Source organism: Anser brachyrhynchus (genome assembly GCF_964034855.1).
Source record: "Anser brachyrhynchus genome assembly, chromosome: 4".
Lineage (NCBI taxonomy): Eukaryota > Metazoa > Chordata > Aves > Anseriformes > Anatidae > Anser > Anser brachyrhynchus.
This window is the reverse complement of record NC_137698.1, coordinates 5,637,273-5,662,453: the sequence shown is the minus strand read 5'-3', so window position 1 is coordinate 5,662,453 and position 25,181 is coordinate 5,637,273. Positions and strand designations below refer to the sequence as shown.

At 36.5% G+C, this 25,181-nt stretch overlaps 1 protein-coding gene across 4 annotated transcripts in view; it reads left to right on the top strand.

Moving 5' to 3' along the window:
* Positions 1-25,181, top strand: part of GSTCD (glutathione S-transferase C-terminal domain containing) — a 72,456-nt gene that overhangs the window by 36,916 nt on the left and 10,359 nt on the right. For all 4 annotated transcript variants that reach the window (XM_080590664.1, XM_080590663.1, XM_080590665.1 and 1 more), the window contains 3 exons: positions 19,867-19,982; positions 20,646-20,690; positions 22,381-22,509. In XM_080590664.1, the coding sequence (XP_080446790.1) occupies positions 19,867-19,982; positions 20,646-20,690; positions 22,381-22,509 (290 nt within the window). The remainder of the gene's footprint in view (positions 1-19,866; positions 19,983-20,645; positions 20,691-22,380; positions 22,510-25,181) is intronic.

Here is a 25,181-nt window from a genome sequence, read left to right as displayed (position 1 = left end):
AACAATAACATATAGTCAGCCCCGCTTTACCTGTAGTCCAGAAACTTATAACTAACCAGCGTGGTATTGTATTGAGAAAGCATGAAGAACTTCTAGTACCAAAGTGTATCTCAAGATGTTTATGACATGCTTTAAAATAGTTATGTTTGTTGTTCAGTACATATGGATGTTTCTTATTTATCATGGAAATAAAAAGCTAGGCAAGTACTGTCAAAGGTCTTGTAGCCAGAGGGATTCTAGAGTTACTTTTTCCTGTGCAACTTTTAGAATCAAGACAAAGGGTTAAGAAAGACTGTTTACCCTTGAACAACTTCTGAATTTATACTTGTAGCTGATTTGGTCATGTACTTGAACGATAAAGTAGCTGCACAGCTTTTCTGTGTGTACTAATCCTGAAGTTATTTGCATTCTTTGGTGGTTTCTCTAGTGGGCTGGAAGTAAGCAAAAATAAATATCACTGTGCTTCAAGTGTAGGAAATGTGGAAGCAAACACCAAGTTTTAAACCCAAGTCCTGTTACTTCAGGCTGGTAGCTTCAAATAAATAAATACATTTGTTAATCAATAACCAAAAATGTATTTCAAATTTATATGTTTTATGTGAAGTAACCATAGCCTCTGCTAGGCACGTATCGGTTTTGAGGAATTTTGACAATAAAAATAAATGTTTGTTCATATGGTTCCTTTTAGTTTGTCTGATCTATAATATGAAAGCCAATATAAATTGGTACTCAAAATTTGTCGATGTCCATGTATTCTCTAATTTATTTTCAGAGCACAACCTATTGCTGTGCAATTTTTGTGAAACAAGTTGATTGTGAAGCATGCCATAATTTCTTCACTCCAATTTCAGTCTTTTTTGAAAGACTGGAAATGGTTTATTAATTAAAATAATCTGTTACTCTTAAAAAGAAGAAAAAAAGAGTAAACTCAATATGAGCTGACAGAACAATTCTTAATCCTGTGTTCTATGCTTTTCAAAAAACATCTGCCAAATGTTTTACTTTCCATTGTATCTGCAGCACGTATTTGACATTCCTCCTCTTCTGCTTGTTACTGGATGCTTTAGCCCAGTCATGATCCTGTTTGATGGATATTAGAATTATGAGTTTTCTGTAATTTATTTTAGATGAAGTAAAATATGATGCCAAAAATAAATCATATCTTCCAGGACTTTTTTTAACATTTTAAATCCTGGTTGCTTTGTAAACAAAGGTTAGATTATATTCTTCCTATATTTGCATCCCCCAAGCTTTTCTTGTTTTATGGTTAATGCATCCTTTTTACATCTCTTTCTATATTTTTTAACTGTGGCATAAGATTATAGCTGCAGCCAAATCCTGCTTGTCAGGAGCAAGTAGAACACATGGCAGAGATTAATGAATGCTGAACTCCTATTAGAGCCTTAATGTTAGAAATTTTGTTTAAAAATTGGTTTGTAGCCATTGTAATGCCAGACAGTAGGGCACTGGAGTAACTTTCCTCAAAACACATTGGTTGTTTGTGGATTCAGCATCACCTGGCTCTTTGTTGAATTTAGAACATACAGGTCAACGCACATGTGTGTTCGTGTTTGTATTGTCAGAGATACGAGCAGGTTTTACACTATATTTTTTCCTGAAGATCCTGCAAGGATAAGTTAATCTCTAATAATTAGCTGATATCTCGAATCTAGTTCAAGGCATTTTATGATCAGGGCATTTTTCTTTTTGCATATGTTGTTCATCGTTTTGATAAATACCATAAGGAAATACTTCCTTATTTTCTTAAGTCATTTCTTAACTTATTTAAAAAAGATATAAGGAAACTTCCTACTGGTTTTGTTTATTTTTAGTAAATTTTATTCTAACAGTGACTTGCAGAGCTTATTCTTCCCTACTGTGACCATGTGTCTAGCTTGCTTATTTAAATGTATGAGTAGTCCTTTTGAGGTCATGTGTAAAAACTGAGCAATAAGAACTTTAGTAGAATCACAGCTTCAGTTTTATGATGTTCATTAACGTGTTTCAGTTAGTTGCTACTGCTCAAGTTGCTGTTGTGTAATGTAAACAAGGCCACTGAAATAAATTTTAAGATTCTTTTATTTAGCGTATTCTTTCAGTTTCGTATCACAAATGTGCTGTATAGTAGAGTGTTCTGTAGAGAGTATTAATTTCTACTTTGATTTAACCTCTCCATGTGTCAGAGGGAAAGAGCATAGTGCTCAGTTAATTTTTTTTCAATTACTTCTTTGAAGGATTTTCAGCAATAATTAATGAAAAAAAAACAAATCAAAAAACCCCACAATAACAACTAATGAAATGCAACAACCCTGTAATCTCTTAGTCATGAACTCAAAACAGTTTTATGAGGAAGTCAAATCTGTAGGAATAAGTTCTGTAGCCCATTTGTAAGACATCTAGCTGTTGCTGCTTGAATAAAATTGGAATCATATTTCATTATTATATTTTTAACAAATGGCTCATGGTAATAAAATGCCCATTTATCTCCTTTTACTCCTTTCGGTATAAAAGGGAATGGGGATAGACATTGGCATAACAGACTTTAATTTATGTGAAGTATTTCAAACTTTTCTGCTCAACATAAAGATAAGAAGAAATGAAATCAAAGTATTACAAGTATTAAGCCTTCCTGGTTTTAGAAATATATTTTATTTTGCTTGGCTTTTCTAAGATTGTAGTTGTTCTGAGTTCTTTTAAAAAGGAACTTGTTCTTTCCTGCATGTAGATTTCAATTATATTTGGAACATTATATTAACGTAGTTCTCAGAGTGATTATGCAAAATCTTTTTAATGTTTTTCTTATGTTGGATAGGAACTATTTTAATTGGATCAACAAAGTGATAATCACTTAAAATTCTTTTTTTTTTTTTAAAAAATGTGGATTTTCCCAGAGATAGATGTTCTTGGAGGTGGGATTAACTGGTTCAGAAAAAACAATCAGGAGATTAAATAGGTCCCAATTACAGTGGCACAAACAAGCCAATTAAGTGAGACTAATAAGCATTTTTAGGGTTTCCCCTGGCAATTGCATCTAGTAATCGCTGGCCTTCTTCTTCTAATTTGCTGTACTCTACCGAAGTTTTGTTGTCTTTCGTGTATCTCATTTCAAAATATTTTCCTTTGTTCCACATTCAGGCTGGAGCTGGGACCCACAGTAGCTGGAGCAGAAACCCATACTCTGCTTTGTACGAATAACTACATTCTGATACCCCAAGTTTTTGCCACCCACTAGATCAGGTTGCCCAGGGACCCATCCAAGCTGGCCTTGAATAATGTAATTGTGCCCTAGAAATCAGTATTGTTTAGTGCATGGGTCAACCTTCAGCAAAGGTGGCTGTACAAAAACACGTAAAACAGCTGCTGGGAGCAGAGATTTCTGAATATACAATTCCTGTTTTCTACAGAAAAGCTAGACAGTATACCAAATGGGAAAAAAAGTTAGATGTTATTGTGAAGATCCTTGAAGCTTCCTGTGAACACTAAGGGGTCAGTCTATTTGTACTCCTAGCAGATATATATTTTCATGAAGCCAGAAATAAAGCTGATATAGAAGAAACTTTGTGGGTTCCAGTATTTTTATGGGATGTATTTTTATTGCCGTTAATTTAATTGGTAAAAAACTTTAAAAAGACTCTTTTAATACCACTTTCAGAGAAAAAGGTAAAAAGTTATTAGTCTTCCCTAGGTTAATAACCTTTTTATCATCATTGGTGGATCTGGGGAAATACTTCACAGTCTTCAACTGTTTTCATGTTAAGGTACTACAGATAACCAGCACTCAAGAATCTAAAGAGCTAAATTTATTCTAAACACAGAAAAGATGCTGATGATTCAAAATAACAGAAGAAAGGGATTGAAAGTAATGAAAGAAGGTGATTGCTTTCCCTGTTTAAACAGATCAGAGAGCATGATAATGTTAAAAAATTAAGAAAGTAGGAGTGAGTAGAGACTGTTGATGAAATAAACCCCCCTCAAATTCTTTAAAATAGGAACAAAAAAGTCAGAACACATGAATTGCTTTCAAAGGGCTCCAAAAGTTTGGGTGTCTATCGTTAAGAGCACAGATTGTAAGGAGTGAATAATCTGTAGCCAGATTCTCAACATAGTTTAAAAAAAAAACTGTTAAGATTATTTGGATGTCTAAATGAGGGGAAAACTCTTTTGAAGGTTATGGTATTCAGAAGTGCTGTCACTTCTGAATAATCACAAAGAATAAATCAATACAGAAAATGTGAGGTGGCTTTTTGGCATTGTTCATTCAGAAGAACTTCCCATTTAAACCACATGTCACCTGAATAAATGTTTGTGCTATATAACAGACTCAGATTTGATTGCAAAGAGACTGACTGATCTAAATGGAAACTAAAATTACTGTATGGCAAACTGTGAAACAATAAAGCTTGGTTCAAGGTTGTTCTGAGCATGTATGTCTGTGCAGCAGAGCTTTGAAATCCTAATTTGTAATTGCGTTTCCTAGGCCATATCTCTAGATTAAGCCCTTGAATTGCTTTTATAGGTTGTTTTAGGCATTTCTTTATAAATACAATTCAAGCCAACTATGTATTTCTGCTTTGTTTTTGTTTCATCTGATTTTAGTGTTTTGACAGTTTGCCTGGCAGTCTTTACAGCTTTAAATGCTGTTTCAAAAGATGTTTATTGGTTAAGCTTATTTAAGTTGTGTCATGGGTTATTAGAAATAATTTATAGAAAAAGTGAATAGATTTGGAAAATCATTGTATATATTTATTGGAAACCATTATACAAATCTAAACTTGGAAATGTTTTCTCTGGATAGGTAGCAGAAATATGTGGGATTAAATGTTTGCTACTGAAGTTATACTTCAAAATATTTATGTTCATAGAATCGTAGACTATCCCAAGTTGGAAGGGACCCACAAAGATCACAGGGTCCAACTCCTGAATAATTTCTTCTTTAGAAATATGAGGTATGTAAGAATTAAAAGTGCTTCACTGAATTGCTTCAGATAAAGCTGAGCCCTGTATAGTTGAGCCTTGAATGCAAGGTCTAATGCTTATGTGAGAGCAAGGGGACATCACTTATCTTAGTCACTTCAGTTTAATGTGTTAAATTATTAAGTAAAAAAAAAAAAAAAGTATTAGGGTCCTGGTCTCACAGACATGCCCCTATGAATAATCTTTTCACATTTCTGTATATTAATCAGTACATAGTAGTTTGTATAAATGCAAACAGGTGCTTTGATAAACTCTTTATCTCTACATAGATGCTTCTACATACAGACATTTTTGTCATATTGTAAGGAAAAAAAAACAAACATTTTTCCTATAGTTGCGAACTAATTCACTATAGAGCTGGTTGTTCTGGCCTTGTGCCTTTTCAGTTTGGTTTACTCAAGAAGTTGCTAAATCTAAATAAAATAGTCCCGATAAAATAATATCAAAATGATCTAACTCTTATACCAGAAGTGCCCATTCAAAGGATTTTATCTGTATAACAGTATTGATCTGATCAATGACACTTTCCTCTGTAGGTTAGGCTTTGTGCCACGCTGTGTCTGTAGCAGTTACAGTCAGACAGTTTTATGTCCTTGGCCTTGAGGGGACTTTGCTCACGATGTCTATTTACATCACTCTCCTTTCAATGCTTGCTTTGTATTTTGTATACAAGGGCAGAAGCATTTGGAGAATTAGTCTCAGAAATATCATGGGAGCATGTGATGTTAAATGTGATATACCTTAAAGGAGGCTATAGTGAGGCGGGCATTGGTCTCTTCTCCCAAGCACCAAGTGATGGGACAAGAGGAAATGGCCTTAATTTGCTCTAGGGGAGGTTTAGGTTGGATTTAGGAAACATTTCTTCACTAAAAGGGTTGTGAAGCATTGGAACAGACTGCCCAGGGAAGTGGTTCAGTCACCATCCCTGGAGGTATTCAGAAGATGTGTAGATGTAGAGCTTAGTGACATGGTTTTAAGGGTAAACTTGGCAGTGCTAGGTTAAAGGTTGGGCTAGATGATCTTAGAGGTCTTTTCGAAACGAAATGCTCCCATAGATGTCCATGCAGAAGTAAAGCGTCCCTATGTTACGGCAGCTTTTTTAAGCCTTATGTTGCCATCGCTCTGGATTTTTTTCTTGATCTTAGCCGTGATAGTGGGGGCACGGTTGAGATTGAATATTCTGAGTAGTTTGTATTCTCGTCTTTCTGACAAAAATGTGACTTGTTTCCTTGACTCGAATAGTTATAAGTAGCTGGGTATTATATTATTAACTGTATTAGATCAATATTTGATGACTGGCTTCCCTGAGAAAATAAAAACTTAATAATTTAACATTTTATATAAAGGAAGAAATTCTAAGGAGGAAGTGATGCCCAAAGTGGCTTTACTTTTGTGTAAGTTATCCGTATGTCTTTAAAAGTTAAATAGCTTCAAATAGTATCTTTTATTTTCCACTTCTATATAGTGACTTTTGAGGATCTTCATGTGTGAATGATGCAAAGCATTGCCACAATTATCAGAAATATGTATGTTTATGTGTGTGTGTGTGTGTGTGTGTATATATATATATGAGATTTTATGTCTAAGAATTAGTTTCTTAGCAGAGGCACTGCTGAGCCATTCTTTTAAGACCTGGCTTGGCTTGACCAACTGTTGATGACAGCTCTAATTTGAGCAGGAGGTTGTACCAGAAGACCTCCAGAGGTCTCTTCCAAAAATCTTTTGCTGTGATGATTTGTTGTGTTCTTTTCTTGGTGCATTTTCTAGCCTTTGACTCCTTTGACACTCTACCAACTTATAAAGTTTGTATGAGCGTACCATTTTCTACACAACTCCCTGCAAAGATTTGCTTGTTTTTCAAATGTTTTAGTTTTATATTCTATACTGCTCTTGAACTATCTCACATTTTTATTATTTACACGTGTTATTTTCATCATACATGCTTTGTTCAGTAAGGCAGATGTTTTGGTGAACCTGCCTTCTGGCAATTAGTTGGAGATATGTTTTCTTTTAAAGGTTTTGAAGGCAGATGTTACCTTAGCTTGGGTCTTTGTTTAGTTGACTGAAGTCTGAGTTGATGAGTTTCTGCTGGAAAAGAGTTTATAATTTTTTTAGTTTCTGTTGGCTTCAGATCAAGTCCTAAAGTATTTATAGAAATTCAGCAAGCTGTTTGAGTGCCTACAGTCCATGCTATCTAAATTTTCTGTCTCCTTCCATCACCTTAAAACCGTTTGTCTCATTTTGTTCAAGTATAATAAAGTAATTAAAATACATCGGGAGTTAGAGGAAAGGAACGCACTGATGTTTTCACTTCTGCAAAGAATGCGGTGTTGACAGAAAGAGCAGGAAGATACTATCGTATGTTTCCTCCTCTAAATTAATTAATACAGAGTTTCCATGCTGAAGATAAGTTTATGGATGACCTTAGTGTTTAGTTTGATGGCCTTAAATATGGTGATAGTTTGTACAGTAAACAGACATGAAGTCTAAAGTTAAGCTGAAAGTACTACTGTTTGTCCAACAGCCAGCTGGTCAGAGTTGCTTGCTACACAAGGGCCAAATGAATCATGTCTTTGTTTCCTGATGTTCTTTAAAAGTAAGGCCTAGGGGATTGTAGTAGACTACTGGGCTGGTGCCCACAGTTTCATTAACTTCCTTTTCCATTTAAATTGCGGTCTCCGTTTCAGAGGTGGTTGAAGGGATTTATGGATTTTCCTGGCTATTTGCTTTCATAAACTATGAAAGAATAATACAGAAGGCCACCCTGCAAAAAGCTGCTTAATGCACAAATAAATGGAGTTGTTTTTTGTTATTAGAATCATTGGTTGGGCAGGAAGCGCCTATTGCAAACATTCATTGCCTTGGAAGCTTATTTTGCTGTTGCTTTGGATTTTAGGAAAATCAGTTAACTGTGACAGCCTTTGCAAACTGCAGTTGCATTTGCCCCATTTAAAATCAGTAGGGAAAGACTCTTTTTGCTCATTTGTCAATGAGCAAAATCTCAAATCTCAATTTTGGCATTTATGCTTTATTGGAGAACTGTGTATGCAATTAGTTCTTCAGCAGTGTTTCTGAAGTGATCTTACACTGGATTAACTGGAGTTAAAATATATTCTATCTTCAGGCAGCTTTCTGAATTGATATACCCAAATTGTCTGAGTTGAACTGGTATTTTACATTTGCTCTGAAAATCTTCTAAGGATGCGTCTATTTGTGTATAAGTGCTAAGTAGCATAACCCACTACTTCTATGTTAATAGAGAGGCATTTTTCCTGATGTGTAGTACTTCCAGAATGCATTAAAATGTAATAAATTATAACGTTTTCTTCTAAATTTGATGTAAAGTGTTACTGTCTGCATGTTGGTTACCGCTTGGGAAAAACATTTCCCCCCGCCCCCCCCACAGGATGGTTTAATGTCATAATCCTTTTATCATAAAGTGTTCAGTAAATAGTATTTGTCACTAATGAACTTCTATTGTTTGGCCAGGTGTTATCTCTACAACTATGCAAATCCAGACGATACAGAGCTTCCCAAAGGGAAAGCTGACAGTGCTGAAGTATGTGTTCATTCTGACCCAGGCTGTTTACCAAGAGTACCATAATGGTATGGAAGGGCTAACAATACTTAGATGTGCTATGCTACTTTCAAAGCTGCGCTGCTCGCATTCGGTGACAAGAGCTTAGTCATGGCTAAAGGACTGGCATCTCCACCTGCTTTTGGTGTACTTACTTTGAGCTCTTTATATGAGAAAGGAGTGGAGGGAAAAGGCTATGGAAAGAGAAGTGCTAATTGAAAAACACATTTATTTATTTTTTCCCCACAGTCCGTCAGACGTACTTCTTACAACAAAAGTTTATTTCTTATAGAATGCAGTTCTGGAGGTTATACAAATTTGAATGCTGATGGTCAGAATTTACAGACTGGTAACCTGGCTAAAGCAGATACTAACATTAGACACCAGAGATTCAAAGAACGCTTATCCAAGTCTGATGATCCACTTTAAAGCTGTGTAGAAAACATTCTAATTAGGTAGTTAGTCAACGAATTTAGTTGTGCTTACTGTCTGACCTGAAGTTCATTTTGATTTTTTTCCCCAAACTGGGCTAAGAAAAATGAAGTTTAAAAAAAAAAGAGAGAGAGAGAAATGAAAGGAAAACAGTTAAGTGGTCAAAAAGTTACAATTACTGAATTAAAACCTTATGATGGAGTAGTGTAATTCCTGTATTTCCTATGAACTCTTGAATGTTTTTTTTCAGCCCTTTTAACTAACATAAACCACATGAACACCAGAGGCATTCATTTTATGCGGTAAAATGGATTGAATTTACTAAATTTTTCATAAATTCCAGATTTATATAGGATCAAGCTGTAAGTGCCATGATAATTGCAGTGTAGATAAGACAAGGTAGAAATATAAATTTGACCTTTCCACGTGCAACTAGAATGGCTTCATTTAGGATTCAGATCCAGTTGTTTTGAAATGTGGTTGCTTGTTTATTAAAATGTCAATGAGTTATGAATTGGTCATCAAACCCTTTGCAGTATGGGAAATTCCTTATCACCAGGATAAGTGTTTTGGAGGGATTCCTACAGACATTAACCTCTGTTCAGTAAACAGGCATGATGTGTAAAGTTGAGCTAGAAGTAATGCTGTTTGTCCAGCAGCCAGCTGTTCAGAATTGCTTGCCGCAAAGGGGCCAAATGAATCACGTCTGTCTCTTAAACCAACTTTTCCTGTTTCTGAATTATTAGTTCAGGCTTTCTCCTCTTAGTGATAGGCAAATCAGAGACAAGCATCCAAATAATATTTATGTGCTTATTTAGAAGCTACGGTGGTAATTAATGACACAATACATATCAGAAGGTGTCTTTCAGTCTATGCTTCACGTACCTGTGATTCACTGCTCCCTAAGTGGCACAGAGCCACTTAGCTCTTACCTTTTCCAATATTCAGCATAAGGAGCTCAGAGAGGGCAATCCGCTGTGTTCCTGTATGCACCGTGACTAGGCTGCTACTTAACATCCAAGAGTTGGCTCCCCGGAGGCAAGATCCTGCGGAACAGCTGTGAGGCTGAACGGCAGGGGCTTCTGGCCTTCGTTCTGACCTCGGCAGGGGCCCATCTCTGGTTCCTGCTGGGGAAGCAGCTCTCCAGTTTCTGCTAGAGACAGCCACTCTTAGCCCCTGCTGAGCGCTGAATTCAGCAGGAATTAGCAGCTCCCCCTTCTCAGCGAGACGGTAGCTGCCAATCAGGATATTAGGCTTGCGATAGATAAAGATACCACTTGATTCTTGTTTTATTGTCAGGCAGTGATGACTTAATCTGAAGAAATTTTGCAGAAAGCAAGCAGCCCCTATCTCATAGGCCTAGATGTTGCTGAGATTTGACATTAGATTGTGTGTAGGCAAACCAGCATTCCTTTTGAGGTTAGAGACCTAGTTACACTATTAAGCAAAGCAGAGTTTGCTTTTCCCTTTCCTCTATTCTCCCCTGAAAGTTTTATCATCTTTGAGTTCAAGGTTTGTACCGATGTGCTTTTCTTCCTTGTCGCGTCTCTTACACAAGTTCTCTGCTGTAAGTGATATGTGGTTTAGACAGGTAAGGAGTGAAAGGTAAAGGCAAAAGGGCCGACTGCTTAGGAGTAGTAAGAGAATGGAAAAAGAAAGCAGCAACAGGGGAGGCACAGTGAGGACAGGAGAAATGTGATAAAATGAGATGCTGCGTGATGTGAGCAGGTGAGTTGAAGACACTAGGGAAGGTAAAGGGGTAAGGAAAAAAAATCTGAGGAAAGGTGGGTAAAGGGAGACCATTTGGTAGAAGTGACATTCAGTAACGCACAGTGGAAGAAGGGGAAGACAGTGGAAGTTTAAATATGAAATGAGTGAGTAGAGTAAACAGAGGAGATGTAGCTAGCGCAAATAACCTGCATGTCAAATGCTGTATGTAAGGTGCATAGAGTTTGGTTTGGTTCTAATCATCAAAAATTTTGATTTTTAGCTTCAGATTGTGCTATTGTCATGCACAACTTCGGACAGTTTTGTAACCTTTACAGCATAAAAATTAGGATGTTCTTAAAAAAAAAAAGTGTCTTTTTTTCTATTGCTTTTACTCTTAGGGGCGGTAGTTGGTTGTTTTTGCTTGTTTCCTAATGTTGCTGCTATTGCTGTTACTAGCAAAACACCTCTGGCCTTCCATAAAAGCAGCAGTTAAGTTGCGGGTTATACAAGTTTATATGGGATAGTACTTAAGTGGTTAATGCTGTTTGTGCCTCAAATACGAACCATCCTGCTCTTTCTATCACTGAAGGCAGTAAGCTGCTGTTAACTTATTAGTGAAGCTAATAAGGTCATCCAATAATTTCGAAGAATAATATTTTCTTAATATATCCAATCAAAGTAATACCAAATTATTGAACTTTTTTTGTTGTTCCTTCAGTGAAAAATTACATAGCAGCATTCCTAGTCTTGTCAGATATTAGTCTACACTTAAGAACAGGAAAAAAAAAGTTGAATATATTTGATATTAAGTTAGCTAAACTTGGGGTGGATTCACCAGAGCTTGGTAGGGAAGCATGAGGTTTATACACTGCTAAGTAGGGCATGATTACTGCATAGGTTTTGTATACATACAGATGCATTTCACCGTAAGTATGAGAGTATTAAAAGCATATTTTCTTGCAACTATTTTTTTTTTGTCCAGATCAGCTACACCTTTTCATGCAGAATGTTCTGCCGGTGGTTGAAGTTGAAAAAGAAAAGAACAGTCGAGTGTATTGCTCTTAAGACTGGCAGTTTGTTTACAGCAGAGGTTGCTTACACCATGGGCTTTGAATTTTCTTCTTAAAAAGAAGAATTAAATTAAAAGGTTTAAGAAATAGTAATAATTGAAGAGCTAGGTATCTTTCAGTTTTATTTTTATTTGATTATTCTATCGCAGAGCTGTTACACTTGTAAGTGCATTTGAACGTGAACGTTTTGCAGCTGTTTAGCATAATATTTGGAATACTTTCATTCATACTTTTTAAACCAAAAATCAACTAATAAGTCTTATATATGTATAGTTTTTCAGTGTTAGTTACTTCTGCTTGCCTGCTTGCTTGAACATGTTATTGCAGGTCCCAGTAGTTTATGGGTCTCTCTTTTAAAAAGTTTGCTTTCTTTCCTAGAGCTTAAGCTTATTAAAAACTAATACCGTTCTCAGTATTTAAAAGAAATGTGCCGTGGAGGGATTATTTATGACTTTGGAACTACTGTGACATGTGCGTTCAATTTTGAGTAACCCCTGCACACACAAGTTTATGGATTACTTGGTTTGTTAACTTTTACAATCTTGGTTGTAAGATCCTACAAAATTTAGGCAAATAAGAAGAGAGATGGACATGGTCTTGATATGAAAGTTGCATCCCAGAGTCACTTAATTTCGTTCCGATTGTATTTGCATAGATGTAAATTTAAAGTAAGGCTGTTACAAGTCTGCCTGCCATACTGTGTTTGCTCTGAAGCCCACTTTTTGAGCAAGATATTTAGCATTGCTACTGCCTGTGACATACCTATTCCATAGACTTGTAGCGTAAGTCAGGTTGGAAGGGACTCAGGAGGTTATGCAGTCCAGCAGGGGAAGCTTACAAGGTCTTGGAACTGCTGATGAATTCGGAAAACACTGAGTTCTCTTTATAGCATTTTGATGCTAAAGAAGTGAATGTAATGCAGAAAGATGAAGGAGAAAACAGGAGTGAAGGAGAAGCAACATATGGGGAAAGGAGAGAAAAGAGGGAGAAAAGGAAGTGGAGGAAGGGTAAATGCCGTGCATCTTCTCACAGTTCTGTCATGACACAGTGTTTGGCATCTTCCTTAAAATCCCATGGTTTGTATAAAATTGCCTGCTTTCTTTTTAAAACAAAGCAATTTCCTAACCTCTGGGATTCTGGAAAAATAGCTTGGAAAATATGAATCTCAAGGCTTCAGAATGAGTAAACAGATGAACAGAGTGCACAGTCAGCTAGCTTAAATGCGTAGTAGCTCACAATTTTAGAACTGCCCTAGTGTTTTGGGAGAGGCAGTGATACATGGTGTTTCTAAAGCATGCTGTTGGCAATATTATAGTATGAAAAACTTAGTGGTAAGCATGGTTCTAACAAGTACGTACTAGCGTGGATAACATTCATTAATTTGAGTACATCTAGAGCCTTCATAATCCAGTATGAAAGTTTTTAAGTAGTGTAAATCCTAGATAAGATGTGTAAAATGTTAGCTGTCTGTGTCTAGATTCCTTTTAGTTGAATACTCAGGGCATCAGTTTTAAATATACCAACTGCTAAAGAACAAAACAAAATCCTTCCACAATTGGTAAAAAACAAACAAAAACACTAAAAAAAAAAACAAACACCAACAAAAACACACATGCACACACACACAGCGCTTTTATAAATAGAACTGCAACGTGCAGGGAGAGCCCTGCATTAATTTTCATTTCATTTTACTGACATCTGTTGACCTATATATATCTAAAAACTTAATATAAATATTTTTTTTATGCCTGAAATGATAAAACTGTTTTACAAAGCTTGCCTGAATAAAGAGCAGATAGGTTAGTAAGATCAGGAGGAAGGTGCTCTTATCTAAAAACCAATAAAATGTTCTTGTGGAGTTCAGCTGCCTTTCTGTCCTTCTTGCACTGCTCTCTATCTAAATATTTTAAACTATGTTTTGTTGCCTTCTCATCTCTTACTCCCTTGACTGTAGCTACGATATCACCATGCTTGATCATAAAAGTGTTTCTATAGTGGAAAAATGATGTAGACTCTGAGGTTATCTTTTCTGGCCTCATCTGTTGACTGAAAGTGCATGCTATGCGTTATCCAGGAGGATAGTTTGTAGACTTTTTGTGACATTTGGGATTGATGTTGGTTTTTCTTTTTTGGTTTGGTTTGGTTTTGGTTTGGTTTGTTTTCCAGTGAATGCTGAGGGCCCTATTGTACACGTGTGCACATTAGTTAACTTCATGAATGCTGTTAGTTCTCATGGACCTGCCTGGGACATTCAAGCCTGCAAAGTCTGGGCTTTGCAGAAGGAAGAGTGACACTTTGTAAACTGCACAGCACAGACCAGCTATCTACTCATGACAGCAGCAAGACTGGGCAACGAATACTGATTTTTGTCAACCTATTAGTCTCATCCTTCTCGAAAGTTTAAAAAACAAACACACAAAAAAAACCCAACAACTTTCCTGAAAAGCTGATTACTGTTGTGATGAACTGGAAAAGCGAAGACACAAAGTAACAATGAAAATATCCAGGATCTGATAGGAAAAGTTAAATAAACAGTATGCCAAGACTACCTAATAGCAGTTCTCTTCCTTTTAACATGCATTGCTGCCTTCAGGAATGCATGAAGGTGCTGAAGCAGCATATATACCTGTTATATCTTTTAAAAAGAAAGCACTGACATGCCCTGTTACCAGCAAGTAAAGGCATGCAAGTCTTACGGGGTGTTCCCAAACTTCATAGATCCAGAATATGTTTTGATAAACATTCACTTGGGACAAAAAAAAAAAAAAAAAGGGAAAAAAAAAAACCAAAACCCTTCATCAGCACTGGCTGCTGATTACTTCTGTTGATTTAAAAAAAAAAAAAAAAAAAAAACACTCTGGGCAGTGGGATGACTTTGTGTGTTTGAAACAGGCATATTGAAGAACAAGTTAATTTATAAAAATGTTATATTAAAAATAGAGGAAAATGAGTTTTTCTTCCATTGCAACCTGATCTGCAGTACAGTGTTCACCCTGAATCTTTTAGTTCATAGCTTATTTTTCCAAGTGTGAATGGAGAGAGAGTTCAGAAATGAAGGTGAGGTATGTAAAACAGTAATAAAAACTCAGTTTTTCAGTGAATGTTACTAGTTCTTATTATTCACTCACTCTCTGTTTTGCTTGTCTGTGGTAAAGAAGTTCCTAGGATATTCGCTGATAGGATTAATGCATTAAAATTCTGATGCAGAATTTATGACAGTGTGCAGTCAGTCAGATTTTATTTTTATGTTTAAATATTATTACTTGACCCAACTCAGTTAACTTTTGAAATTAAATAAATGGGAAAACTATCTGAAGAGGAAATCAAGTTAAGCCTATGCAGGAAGTCCAAGCCGAAAAGGCATGAGACACTGGAGTATTTCTAGTGTACCTCTGTTAACCAGTGTTGAATGTCTACATTATTTTGCTTTATATATATATATATAATATTATATATAAATATCACACATGTATATACCACACATACATGTATCCAGTGAGTGGTAAGAAAAAACAGAATAACAATTTCCATATGTTTGTTTGGAAGAGCAAATGAGTCAATATTAACCGCAAGCTATCTGATCTTATATCTGATTAAACATAAGGTTTAACCTCTAAACAAGCAAGATAAATGAAGTATAATAGAATGGACTCATATTTCTCTGAGAATTAAAAAAAAAAAGCGACAGATTATGCTCCATCATTACATAGAGAAGTGCTATAAACCTTATGCTTTACTAACATTTTGTATCAAAAACTGTTCAGTGCAAAAGTTGTCAGCTCAGCTGCAATCTCCGTTTTGGCTGTACCTTACGATTCTTTTATGTTATCTCCAGAATTAGAGAAAAGGATACCCAATGTTATGGCTTGGTGGTAAAAGTAGTAAAGTCATTCTTTTTCCTAGTCTGATTTTTATGTAAGAATTCCTACCTGGTTAATTAGAGGAAGTGATTTACACTTTGAGGACTTTGGTCATAGCTGTAAGGAAAACTGCAAGAATGGTTACAAGCAGCAGTCTTTGTAAGTACGAGACCATTTTGTTCTGTGCTAAAATGCTCGTTTGCTTTGTGGGACGCTTTCACAGTGCCTAGAGAAAGTCAAGGAGGAATCAAGGCATTCCTGTACTGTGTAAACATGGATGCACCACTAGGGCATGCATGAATAAGCAGTAAAGGAGACCACTGCTTAATAAGGTGCAGTATAGCACCTGACAAAGAAACTAGCTGAGGATCCCCAAAGCAGTATTAGAGACAAAGTAGCTTGGGTTTGTTGCTGCAGTATGGGGCTGTTACCACTTCAAGAGCCAGTTCAGGTGGCATCGCCTTGTATAACTACATCTTTTTGCTGCAACTTATGGACGTGCCTCTTGAAACAGCGCGTTTAGTTCTCCTAGTCTGTGGAGATCTCTGGCCCATCTGTCTTCATATCTAATTATAGTTTGAGATGTTCTGCAGAACCCAAAAGCATGTCCCCACCTGCACACTGCTTTGGAAAGGCAGCAAGATCAGAAAAATGAAATGGAAAAAAATACTAAGGTTTGCTGTAGTTTTGCCTTCAATAAAACACCATTTCCAGCTTTGGATGCAGACCTATTTGATACTTTGTGAGGCTTCAAAAACAGAAACCTTTTTTTGAGTATCTGACTGTTTTTCTATGTCACTATCCAGCACAGTTATTGTCTTTACTGATTGCGTTTATTGCAGGATTTGGCAAGTTCTTTTAAATAAGGTTAATACTGTTGTGTACTATAATACTATTCTATACTATTCTATTACTATTTCTGGCTAGTAAGAATATTTCTTCATAAATAAATATTAGCTGAGCTGGCATCCTTCATCTGTTTGAATTCTGCTTTTTCTAGGAGTTGCATGGAAACCACTATACAGTATATTAATCTTACAAGTACTATACTTAAAAAAAAAAAAAAAAAGGGAAAAAAAAACATAATGCGACAGCACGACAAGCATCCCCAAAACAAACAAGCAAACAGCCCCCACTTGTCCCCCAACAGGAACCAAAAATAGTATAGCAGGAGATGATAGCGTCATCAAGGTGAAGGGTGTAGGAGCTGAGTATTAAGAAACAATTAGAATATGCTGAATTATCATAAGTAACTGACAGAAGAAAAACAACAACATTGGTTTCAGAAAAACTCATTTTGGTTAGTAAAAAACAAACAACTATGTTGGTATTTGCTTTATAGTTACTGAGCCTTTTGGCTGTACTACAATCAAGTCTAGCCAAGCAATATAGCAATAAATATGCTCTATTCACTGCGTTTCAGTGAAAAGTAGATTTTCACATTATCATTTGAATTGGTTAGCTGAGGTTTGTGGAAAACCCAATTAAAAGAACGTGCTAAAATGAGAACTATGTAACATTCTGCTACATGTAATGGAATCTATGCATTATGTGTTTATATCCATGTTTTGGTAGCTGTATATTATGTTGTGCTGTGTTACGACTTCAAAGCTGAATAAGGATAAGGCCTTAGAGATGATACTTGGATTTTGCTTGTTTAAGGAAACTTGAGTGGCTTTTCAAATTTAACTTGAGAAATAAGGAAGTATTATATGAGGGCTGAAGGATTATATGAACTTGAACACAGACAAAAGGTAATATAAAAATAGAGGAGTGTTTGTCTGCTGAAAAATTACATTTCTGTGTGCCAAAATGTAAGACCTGTACGTGCCGTAGACACTTTAATGCCCTGCTTGACAAGGGCTGAATTAAGGGTAATGCTGGATTTGTGAATTCAAATAAAGTATTTTCATCTTGACAATTAATCAAAAATGAAAATAAATCTTTCTGGGACTGTATGGCAATATGTCAGTTGAGTTCTTGCAAAGGGAACAAAGCACTTTACAGTGGCCTTTATTGTAGGAAAAGGTCACGTTGTTCAAGGTTTCGCCTTGTCAGGCTAAACTGTCAAGATACCTTCTTTCTTATTATTCTTGAAGACAGCGATTAGCATTATTTACCATTACAGGGCTTGAGAAATACACACTGAGTTATAGTATTTTTAGACATAGAAGTTTTAGTTGAATTTATTACGTGTTTGCCAAAACGAAGGACTAGTGTGCCCATGTTAACCTTCTCTACAGGCCATGTCACAGCTGGCTGGCTTGCTGTAATTCTAGCTACCGCGTTCGAAATATAGAGGTAGACAAAAGGCCTATTGATTGGAGCTTGGTTTTCTGTCTTCCAAGGGAATGTATTCTACTTAGTGCGAAGAATTTGTAGACTTAGGATGAAGCCTTGTTTGTTGGTAACCATGAAGAGTTGATTTTCAGGGAGTTTTTAAAGGCTATAGGCTGATATTTTTAAACCTATTTCTTATTAACTTAGTGCTTAGGAGGTCATCTAACTGAAGACTAGGTAATGGATCTGTTGCTGATGAAACCTGTTAGCGTTTTAGGTTTTGACTTTAGTGACACCAGGGCCTAATTGCTGACTTTGTGCGGTATGAAAATTTGGTGGTGTTTTTCAGGAGGTATACTTGATACTGATGAATCCAGGCCCCTCAGGAAAACCTTTGGGGTCAGGGAATAAGGACAGAGCAGCTGGATAAGGCAATTAAGAGCTTTTGTGTGCCTGGATGTTTGTGCTGTTTGTTGCTTGACAGGTGTGGTCTGTCCTTCAGTCTCAGCAGCAAAATGGTTCAGAACATTTCTGCTAATGTGTGTTGAGACGCAGAAACTGGAAGCGAAATTGTCTCCCTGGTCTCTCTGGCAATTAAGAAGATTTAAAGTTGAAAGCAGCTATAAGACAGTGTTATACAAAAGTTACCAAGGGAAAAAAGCATTTACAATGAACCCCATTACTTTAATTGCAGAGTTAACTTGAGCTCAGGGTGAGTTGAATTCTGAAAGCTTTCCATCAAGGGACTTGCATCTTTGTATCGTGAATGAGCTTTAAGTACTTCCATTGCTTGTTTTCACCAAATACAAAGAAGGAAAGAAAAATTGTGAATGTCAAAGTTGATTGTGTGGGGTTTTTTATTTATTTATTTTTATTATTTATGTATTTATTTATTTTTAAGATAATGTTTGTAAGAACCAACCCTTGTTAAAACAGGCCGAATGTAAATGAAGCCACCTAGGCTTATAAGGGAAATTTTGCTGTGTTCAAACTCCTTTGGGAGGACAAGAGCTGACCTTTTATCTTCATGGTGTATTTCTAAGGAAGGGACTGTGTGCTTTGAGGTTCAAAGGGTAAGCCCACACTGAATTCTGTCAAACAAAATACTCCGATACTTTTACCATGCTTTTGGAAAACCTATTCTGTTCTTAGCTGAACTTGAAATTTGATTCGGTATTGACCAGGAGCTATGTCCCTGCTACCGTTCTTCGCCTTGGAAGGCTAGCTTGCCCTAAATAAAGAGCTGTCATAGCAGTGCTGGTGTCACTGTCCACACCGAGCTGTTTGGGCAGCTCAGGTTTACCGGCCTGAGGTGCAGTCCCACCTCTTGCTGCTGTCTAGTCCATTTCATTACAACTAAGAAACTGCATTTTGGACTTTATCAAGCACATTTGAAAGAAATTAATGTTTTTTCCATTTCTGGTTGTGTTACAGATGCTATGAAAAGCTGTACAGGAGTGGCCATTTTAAGAAGCACCTTGTTGCACAGATAGTCGTTTAAATAAACTGAGCTGCTTAATACGAAAGTTAACAGGAGAAAGAGTGAGACTTCTTGAAACAAGATGCTTAAGGGTAGTGTAGGGATTTATTTTGGCAACAAGTATTGTGAATGGGTTTGAGCTCTCTTTCTGGGCATGATTCACAGGTTTGGAATATCATCATGCTGGAGCTTAGGCTCATTTGATTTTTTTATATGTACGCTTCTTCCAGTTTACACAGGTCTGTTCCTAAGGATACATTAACAGCAAGAGTTGGAAGGCTTTAACTGTGCTAAAGATGTTAAGAAAACTCTATCTAATATTTTTAAATTTAGCTCAGAATGGATTTTTTTGGAAGCCCAAGTGTTCGTTTTTTAGTGTCAGTCATAAATTTCAGATTTCCAATGCTTAGCTGTTACACATTTAAAATTATCAACGTTGAGAACTGTTTATCACTGTTCAGGCATTTTCTCTGTCATCCCCAGGAAAGATGTCTAGCGATCGGGCTCTGAGGAAACAGCAGCAACTGAATAATTTGGTAGCAGCTGTGAAAAAGCTCGCTAAGCCTGGAGATGTCATTGTGGATTTTTGCAGTGGAGGGGTAAGGTGTATTTTCTTTACATAAGGCAATTTCTTTTGGCTTTCATCTTTGGATTTGTAGATAGATGCTGCCATGTCTCCTATGAAGAAAGGCTGAGAGAGCAGGGGCTGTTCAGCCTAAACAGCCTAAAGAAGAGAAGACTCTGGAGTGACCTCATTGCAACTTTTCAATACTTAAAAGGGGCTCATAAGAAAGATGGAGAGCAACTTTTTGCTCAGTCAGATAATGACAGGGCAAGGGGGAAACTAAACTTTTTTTTGGCTTTAAACTAAAAGAGGGGAGAAGGAAGAAATTCTTAGGAAGAACATTAGGAAGAAATTCCTCAATCAGAGGGTGGTGAGGCACTGGAACTGGTCGCTCAGAGAGGTTGTGGATGCCCCGTCCATGGAATTGTTCAAGACCAGGTTTGACAAGACCCTGGGCAACCTGGCCTAGTGGGTGGCATCCCTGCCCATGGCAGGGGGGTTGGAACTGTATGGTCTTTGAGGTCCCTTCCAACCTGAGCCCTTGTATGATATGATTCTATGATAAAGCAAAGCAAAAGTGCATATGCTGAAATTCTGCTTTCAAAGATTGTGTCAGTGGTTAGGGGATTCTCAATGTGAAAGGAGTCAACAACAGGGGACCCTGACAAGATTTTGTTGTTTGTTTTGGTTTTCACAGGGACATGTCGGAATTGTTCTGGCTTACATGCTGCCTTCATGTCAGGTAAGTTCTAAATGAAGAGTACAAATGGTATGAGCTTTCTGTCTCTGATAATTACCTTAAAATGATGTGTATCTAGGAAAAATTAACACGAAGACAAAACTGTTACTTTTGGGGAAAACTTATGCTCTAGAGGGAGATGTTTCATTAGTACCTGTAAAGATATTTATCACGTTATATTAGTGGGGGAAAAGGGTGGAAGTCATTCCTGGAAAGGAAAGTTTAGAAAAAGTTCCTCCTAAGAAAAAGGAAGAGTGGAAAAAAAAAAATGTAACTTTAGAGTACAAACATTCACCTGGGTATGCTTTGATTCAGCAAAATAACCAATTACCGTGCTAAGGTGCATAGATGATCTTACTGCTTTCTAATAAAGCATTTAAGCTTGTGTTGTAAAGTGTGTATAGACATGAAGCCCTTGCTATGTGAAGAAGGTCTGCCAGTACCTCTGCCGTATTTTACCCCAAGTAAGGAAACATGTAGGCATAATATGATAGCATTTTTTGCTGTTAGAAATCTTAGAGGTTATTGTTATACTTGTACACATACACTTTGCTCTGTCTGCGGCCAATTGCGCCAAATTAAGGAATTAATTGGTAGAGGTAAACTTTTTTTAGAAGAAAGGTTTCGTATGTGAATACCGTTTACAACATTTTTTTCCTATTTCCAACACTGAACAATATGATGATCTTTTTTTTTTTTTTTTCCACTCTGTTCCTAATTATGTTCCGAATTATGTTATGTTGCTTTGAGAAATGACTGGGTGAAATGGAATCCAATGAAAGGAGTGAGAGACTGGCTCCTTCCATAGGTGTGCTGCTGGGTATGCTTCTAGGCTTGGCTTGGGCAGGACATCCATTTACAGACTAAGGCCATGAACCAGTAGAAAGAGTAAGGGAGTAACCTTCTCTAACAGGAGGAGAGCAAGAACTCAGGGAACATGAGGTCTCACTCAGTGTTACTGAGTTGGCTGGCAGCAAGCATCCTCATGAAATGACACAGAGGACAGGGAAAGTTACTTATTACATATTATGTCTCATTGTTCTCTGTCTCATCTAGTTACTTTAACTTGTCTTTGTTTAAAAATTTAATTTTCTAGGTTATTTTAACCCTTAAAATACAACGTTTTGAGTCAAAAGATTTGGATTACTGTTGGAGTGCAGTGAAAAATTGTTTGGAAACATTTGCCTCAGAGGTCATGATCTGTCATGATGGATATCTACCATCCTTGTAAACTCTACCTTAATTCTTGTCATTGATCAGGGGGAAAATGGTTCTTCGTTTTCATAGCAAACTGGATGCAGAAGTCAAGAAACTGAGCTATCTGGTCTCACTGATGTGACCCAGACTTCCATCAAATATATTTCTGCAAAAAAAAAATCTTTTACAGCAGAGATTTGAAATGTGCAAATTTTTACTGTAATCACAGATGTGTGAGGTGCTTGCCTGAGAAAAGGGAAGTTCTAGACCTAAGACAATGAATGAATAAATAAATAAATTTGCCAGCTGATTGGTACTGGCAAGTCTTTAATGCCTTTCATTGTTGTTTTGTCACCTGCTAATCATTCTGTAGGTCTTATAAGTAACTTGTAGCTTAGTTGAGAAAACTTCTCTAAAGTTTTGTGCATGCTGGTAACGTTTTACTTTTATTTTTCAGTATTATTTTGCTTTACTTTGTCTTGTGTATGAAATCTAGGTGGTGCTCATAGAAAATAAGGAGTTATCTCTGATCCGTGCTAAAGACAGAAGCGATGAACTAGGTTTAAACAACATTTCCTTCATTCAAGCAAATCTGGACTATTTTAATGGGACTTTTAACATTGGGGTAAGTGTTTGTAACTTTATTTTCTACAGCTACTTGACTAAAATATCTGAGAAAAGGAAATTTTATGCTTATACAGACAGTTATTTCTGATGCTTCATGAAGCACCCTTGTTATATTAACCAATATTAGGTTGGTTTTGTATTTATTATTGCAAACTGGCATCACTTCTGTCATTATATGAGTCAATAAGGAAGCAGCATCTGTTCTAATCAAATATGAAAATATGAGTGCTGCCTGACCGTGCTGAAGAAAAATAGTGTGGTAGATTCCTGATTTCATCATATTATTTTAAAATTAGTTATTCACTGGTGGAGGTATGCTGGGGAGGGTTTTGAAGACAGGAAGAAAAAGGCAGCTTGTGGTCAAAGTAAGCCTGGGTACAGGAAAGTGAGATCAGAGGTGTAGTTAGGTGACAGTAAAGGCATTTTCAGATACAGCAAGCAACTCAAGACTTCACAATGCAAATCTGAGAAGGAACTTTAATGACAGAATGCTATGCTAATGATTTATATGTGTATTCTTTGTGAAGGGTGTACTCGAGCTGTATTTTTAAAGGCAGAATGATATATCAATTTTGTAGGACTCGTACTGAGCACTCCTATTGCAGTCAGTGGGTGATGTTCTGACTTTTGGTGACTGTAAATGAGCAGACCAAAGCAGAAATCTGTTCCATAGGAGCAAAGTAAATGATTTGAATACTGATTCCAAGTGTCCCGAACTCTGCAGATCTAGTGAAGAGTAAGGCATAAATAGTCTCTTTTAATGCTGTAAAGATTCCTCTCTTCTGGTTTGATTTTATGTTAAAAGCATTTGAACTTTTGCAGCAAGTCCCTAACTTTCAATGCAAGTCTGACTATTCCCTAAACCATCCATCCAAGTGCCTGTTTGGCTGTAGCTTAGGGTGCTTAATGCTGAAGGTTTGTGGCACATATCCTCCAGTTCTGTTTAACTGTTTGGTTTGTTTATTTAATAAGGGGAATGAAGCATAGTGCAGGAGAAGGAAGGGCTGTGCTAAAATAATTTATTCTCCTCTAAGTGTAAATTTGTAGTTCTCTAGCTTTATTTTCTGCGTTAAGTTGTTTAAATCTTATTGGATTAACCAGAGATCTATTGCAAAAAATCAGAATCTCCAGAATAATTCAGTGAATGCTGTGTGTGAGATGTGTAGTGGTTTGTCAGTGAAGTTAGTCTCCTGTGTTGTGGTCATGGGAGTTTTTCTTAATTTTTTGGTCTGTTTTTAAGGTTAATACTAAGTTAAATATCTCCTTGGAGTTTTTGTTTAATAAAAAGGTGTTATATTCTCCCTTAAATCTCATGACAAGTAAAATGCTAAAGTACATGTCTGGAAAAAATCACTTGGAAACTCTTCGTTTTCAGGTCTGTGATTTCAGTTTCTTTGGCTTGATTCTGTGGTCTATTCCACAGACAAACCTGAAGCTTTCCCTTTTTGGGAGACCTACATTAATCTCATCTCAGAATTAGTTTGTCCCATATAATGGTTCCCTCTCCAGGATGAACTCCTGTTTCCTCTGCAGCCACACGTAGGACAGGAGCTAGCTGTTTCACTTAATAGTAGTACAAGTGCTTGATGGTACATTGGAAGGTAAATAATGTAAAGTTTAGCTACCTTTGTATCGTTAGGTCATAAACGCTGGTCTGATACAAAAATCGCAATATATTGATGCATAGACGTGTACAAAGTTTGGTGATGTATCGTTTCTAAACCCATCTTCTGAGGCTCGTAAAGCTATTCACTCATTGCATGACTGTGTCATTTTCAATGAAATAGTACAGCATAAATGTGAGGGGGAACATGACATTCACTGGCTATAGTACGTGAAATTTAAAGAGATCTAGAAAAATGAACCCGACAAGTCTTCATCTCTCTACTTTTGGAATTAATTTAAAACACGTTTATATGCGTTTTTAGTTACTATGAAATAAAAAACTGCACTACTTAGCTGTTTTCTTAAGTGCTATCTGTGAGGAGTTCGAAAGCAAGTTCAGAAGAATGTGTCAACCAGTTCCTTTTTTATTCTGCCAAAAGGCCAGAGGACTACTACGGGTCAATGGTCTCGTACTGAATTAGCTTTGTGGCTTTCCTCAGGGAACACTTTGTTTTCCTTTGTCTACAGATGTGTGAATTTGTGAATGAAATGCATTAACTGTGTTCGTCCTCGCTTTTTATTTTGTTTCAAATACTGAGTTTGACATATAGGATATCCTGAGAAAACTTTGCTTCAATTTTATTTGTTGATTTTTCCCTTAACTAAATTGACTCTGAGGAACACAAAGAATAAATCAAATGGCTTAAAGTTCATACAGGCTCAACAAAGCTACTGTTTTTTGTTTGTTTGTTTACTTGTGCTTTATCCAGTACTGGTTTAAGGTATCTTTTCCAAACATGCAAGCAAAGCAGTTGTTAGTTTCTGCTTGGATAAAAAGGGAAGTAACTATAATTATATTCCATGATAATCTCATATTTTTCCGGTCTTAAACTAGTTTTATTTTTGTTGTTAAATTCATAAGGACAGAAAAATTGCATTGTGAAATGACTACATATATTAGTTTTTAATGTTCTGCTTGAGACAGGAGTACTTGTTACCATCTGTATGCAGTTATAGTTCAGCTGCTGATTAATGGTCTGCTCAGCTGAGCTTACATCAAGCAGT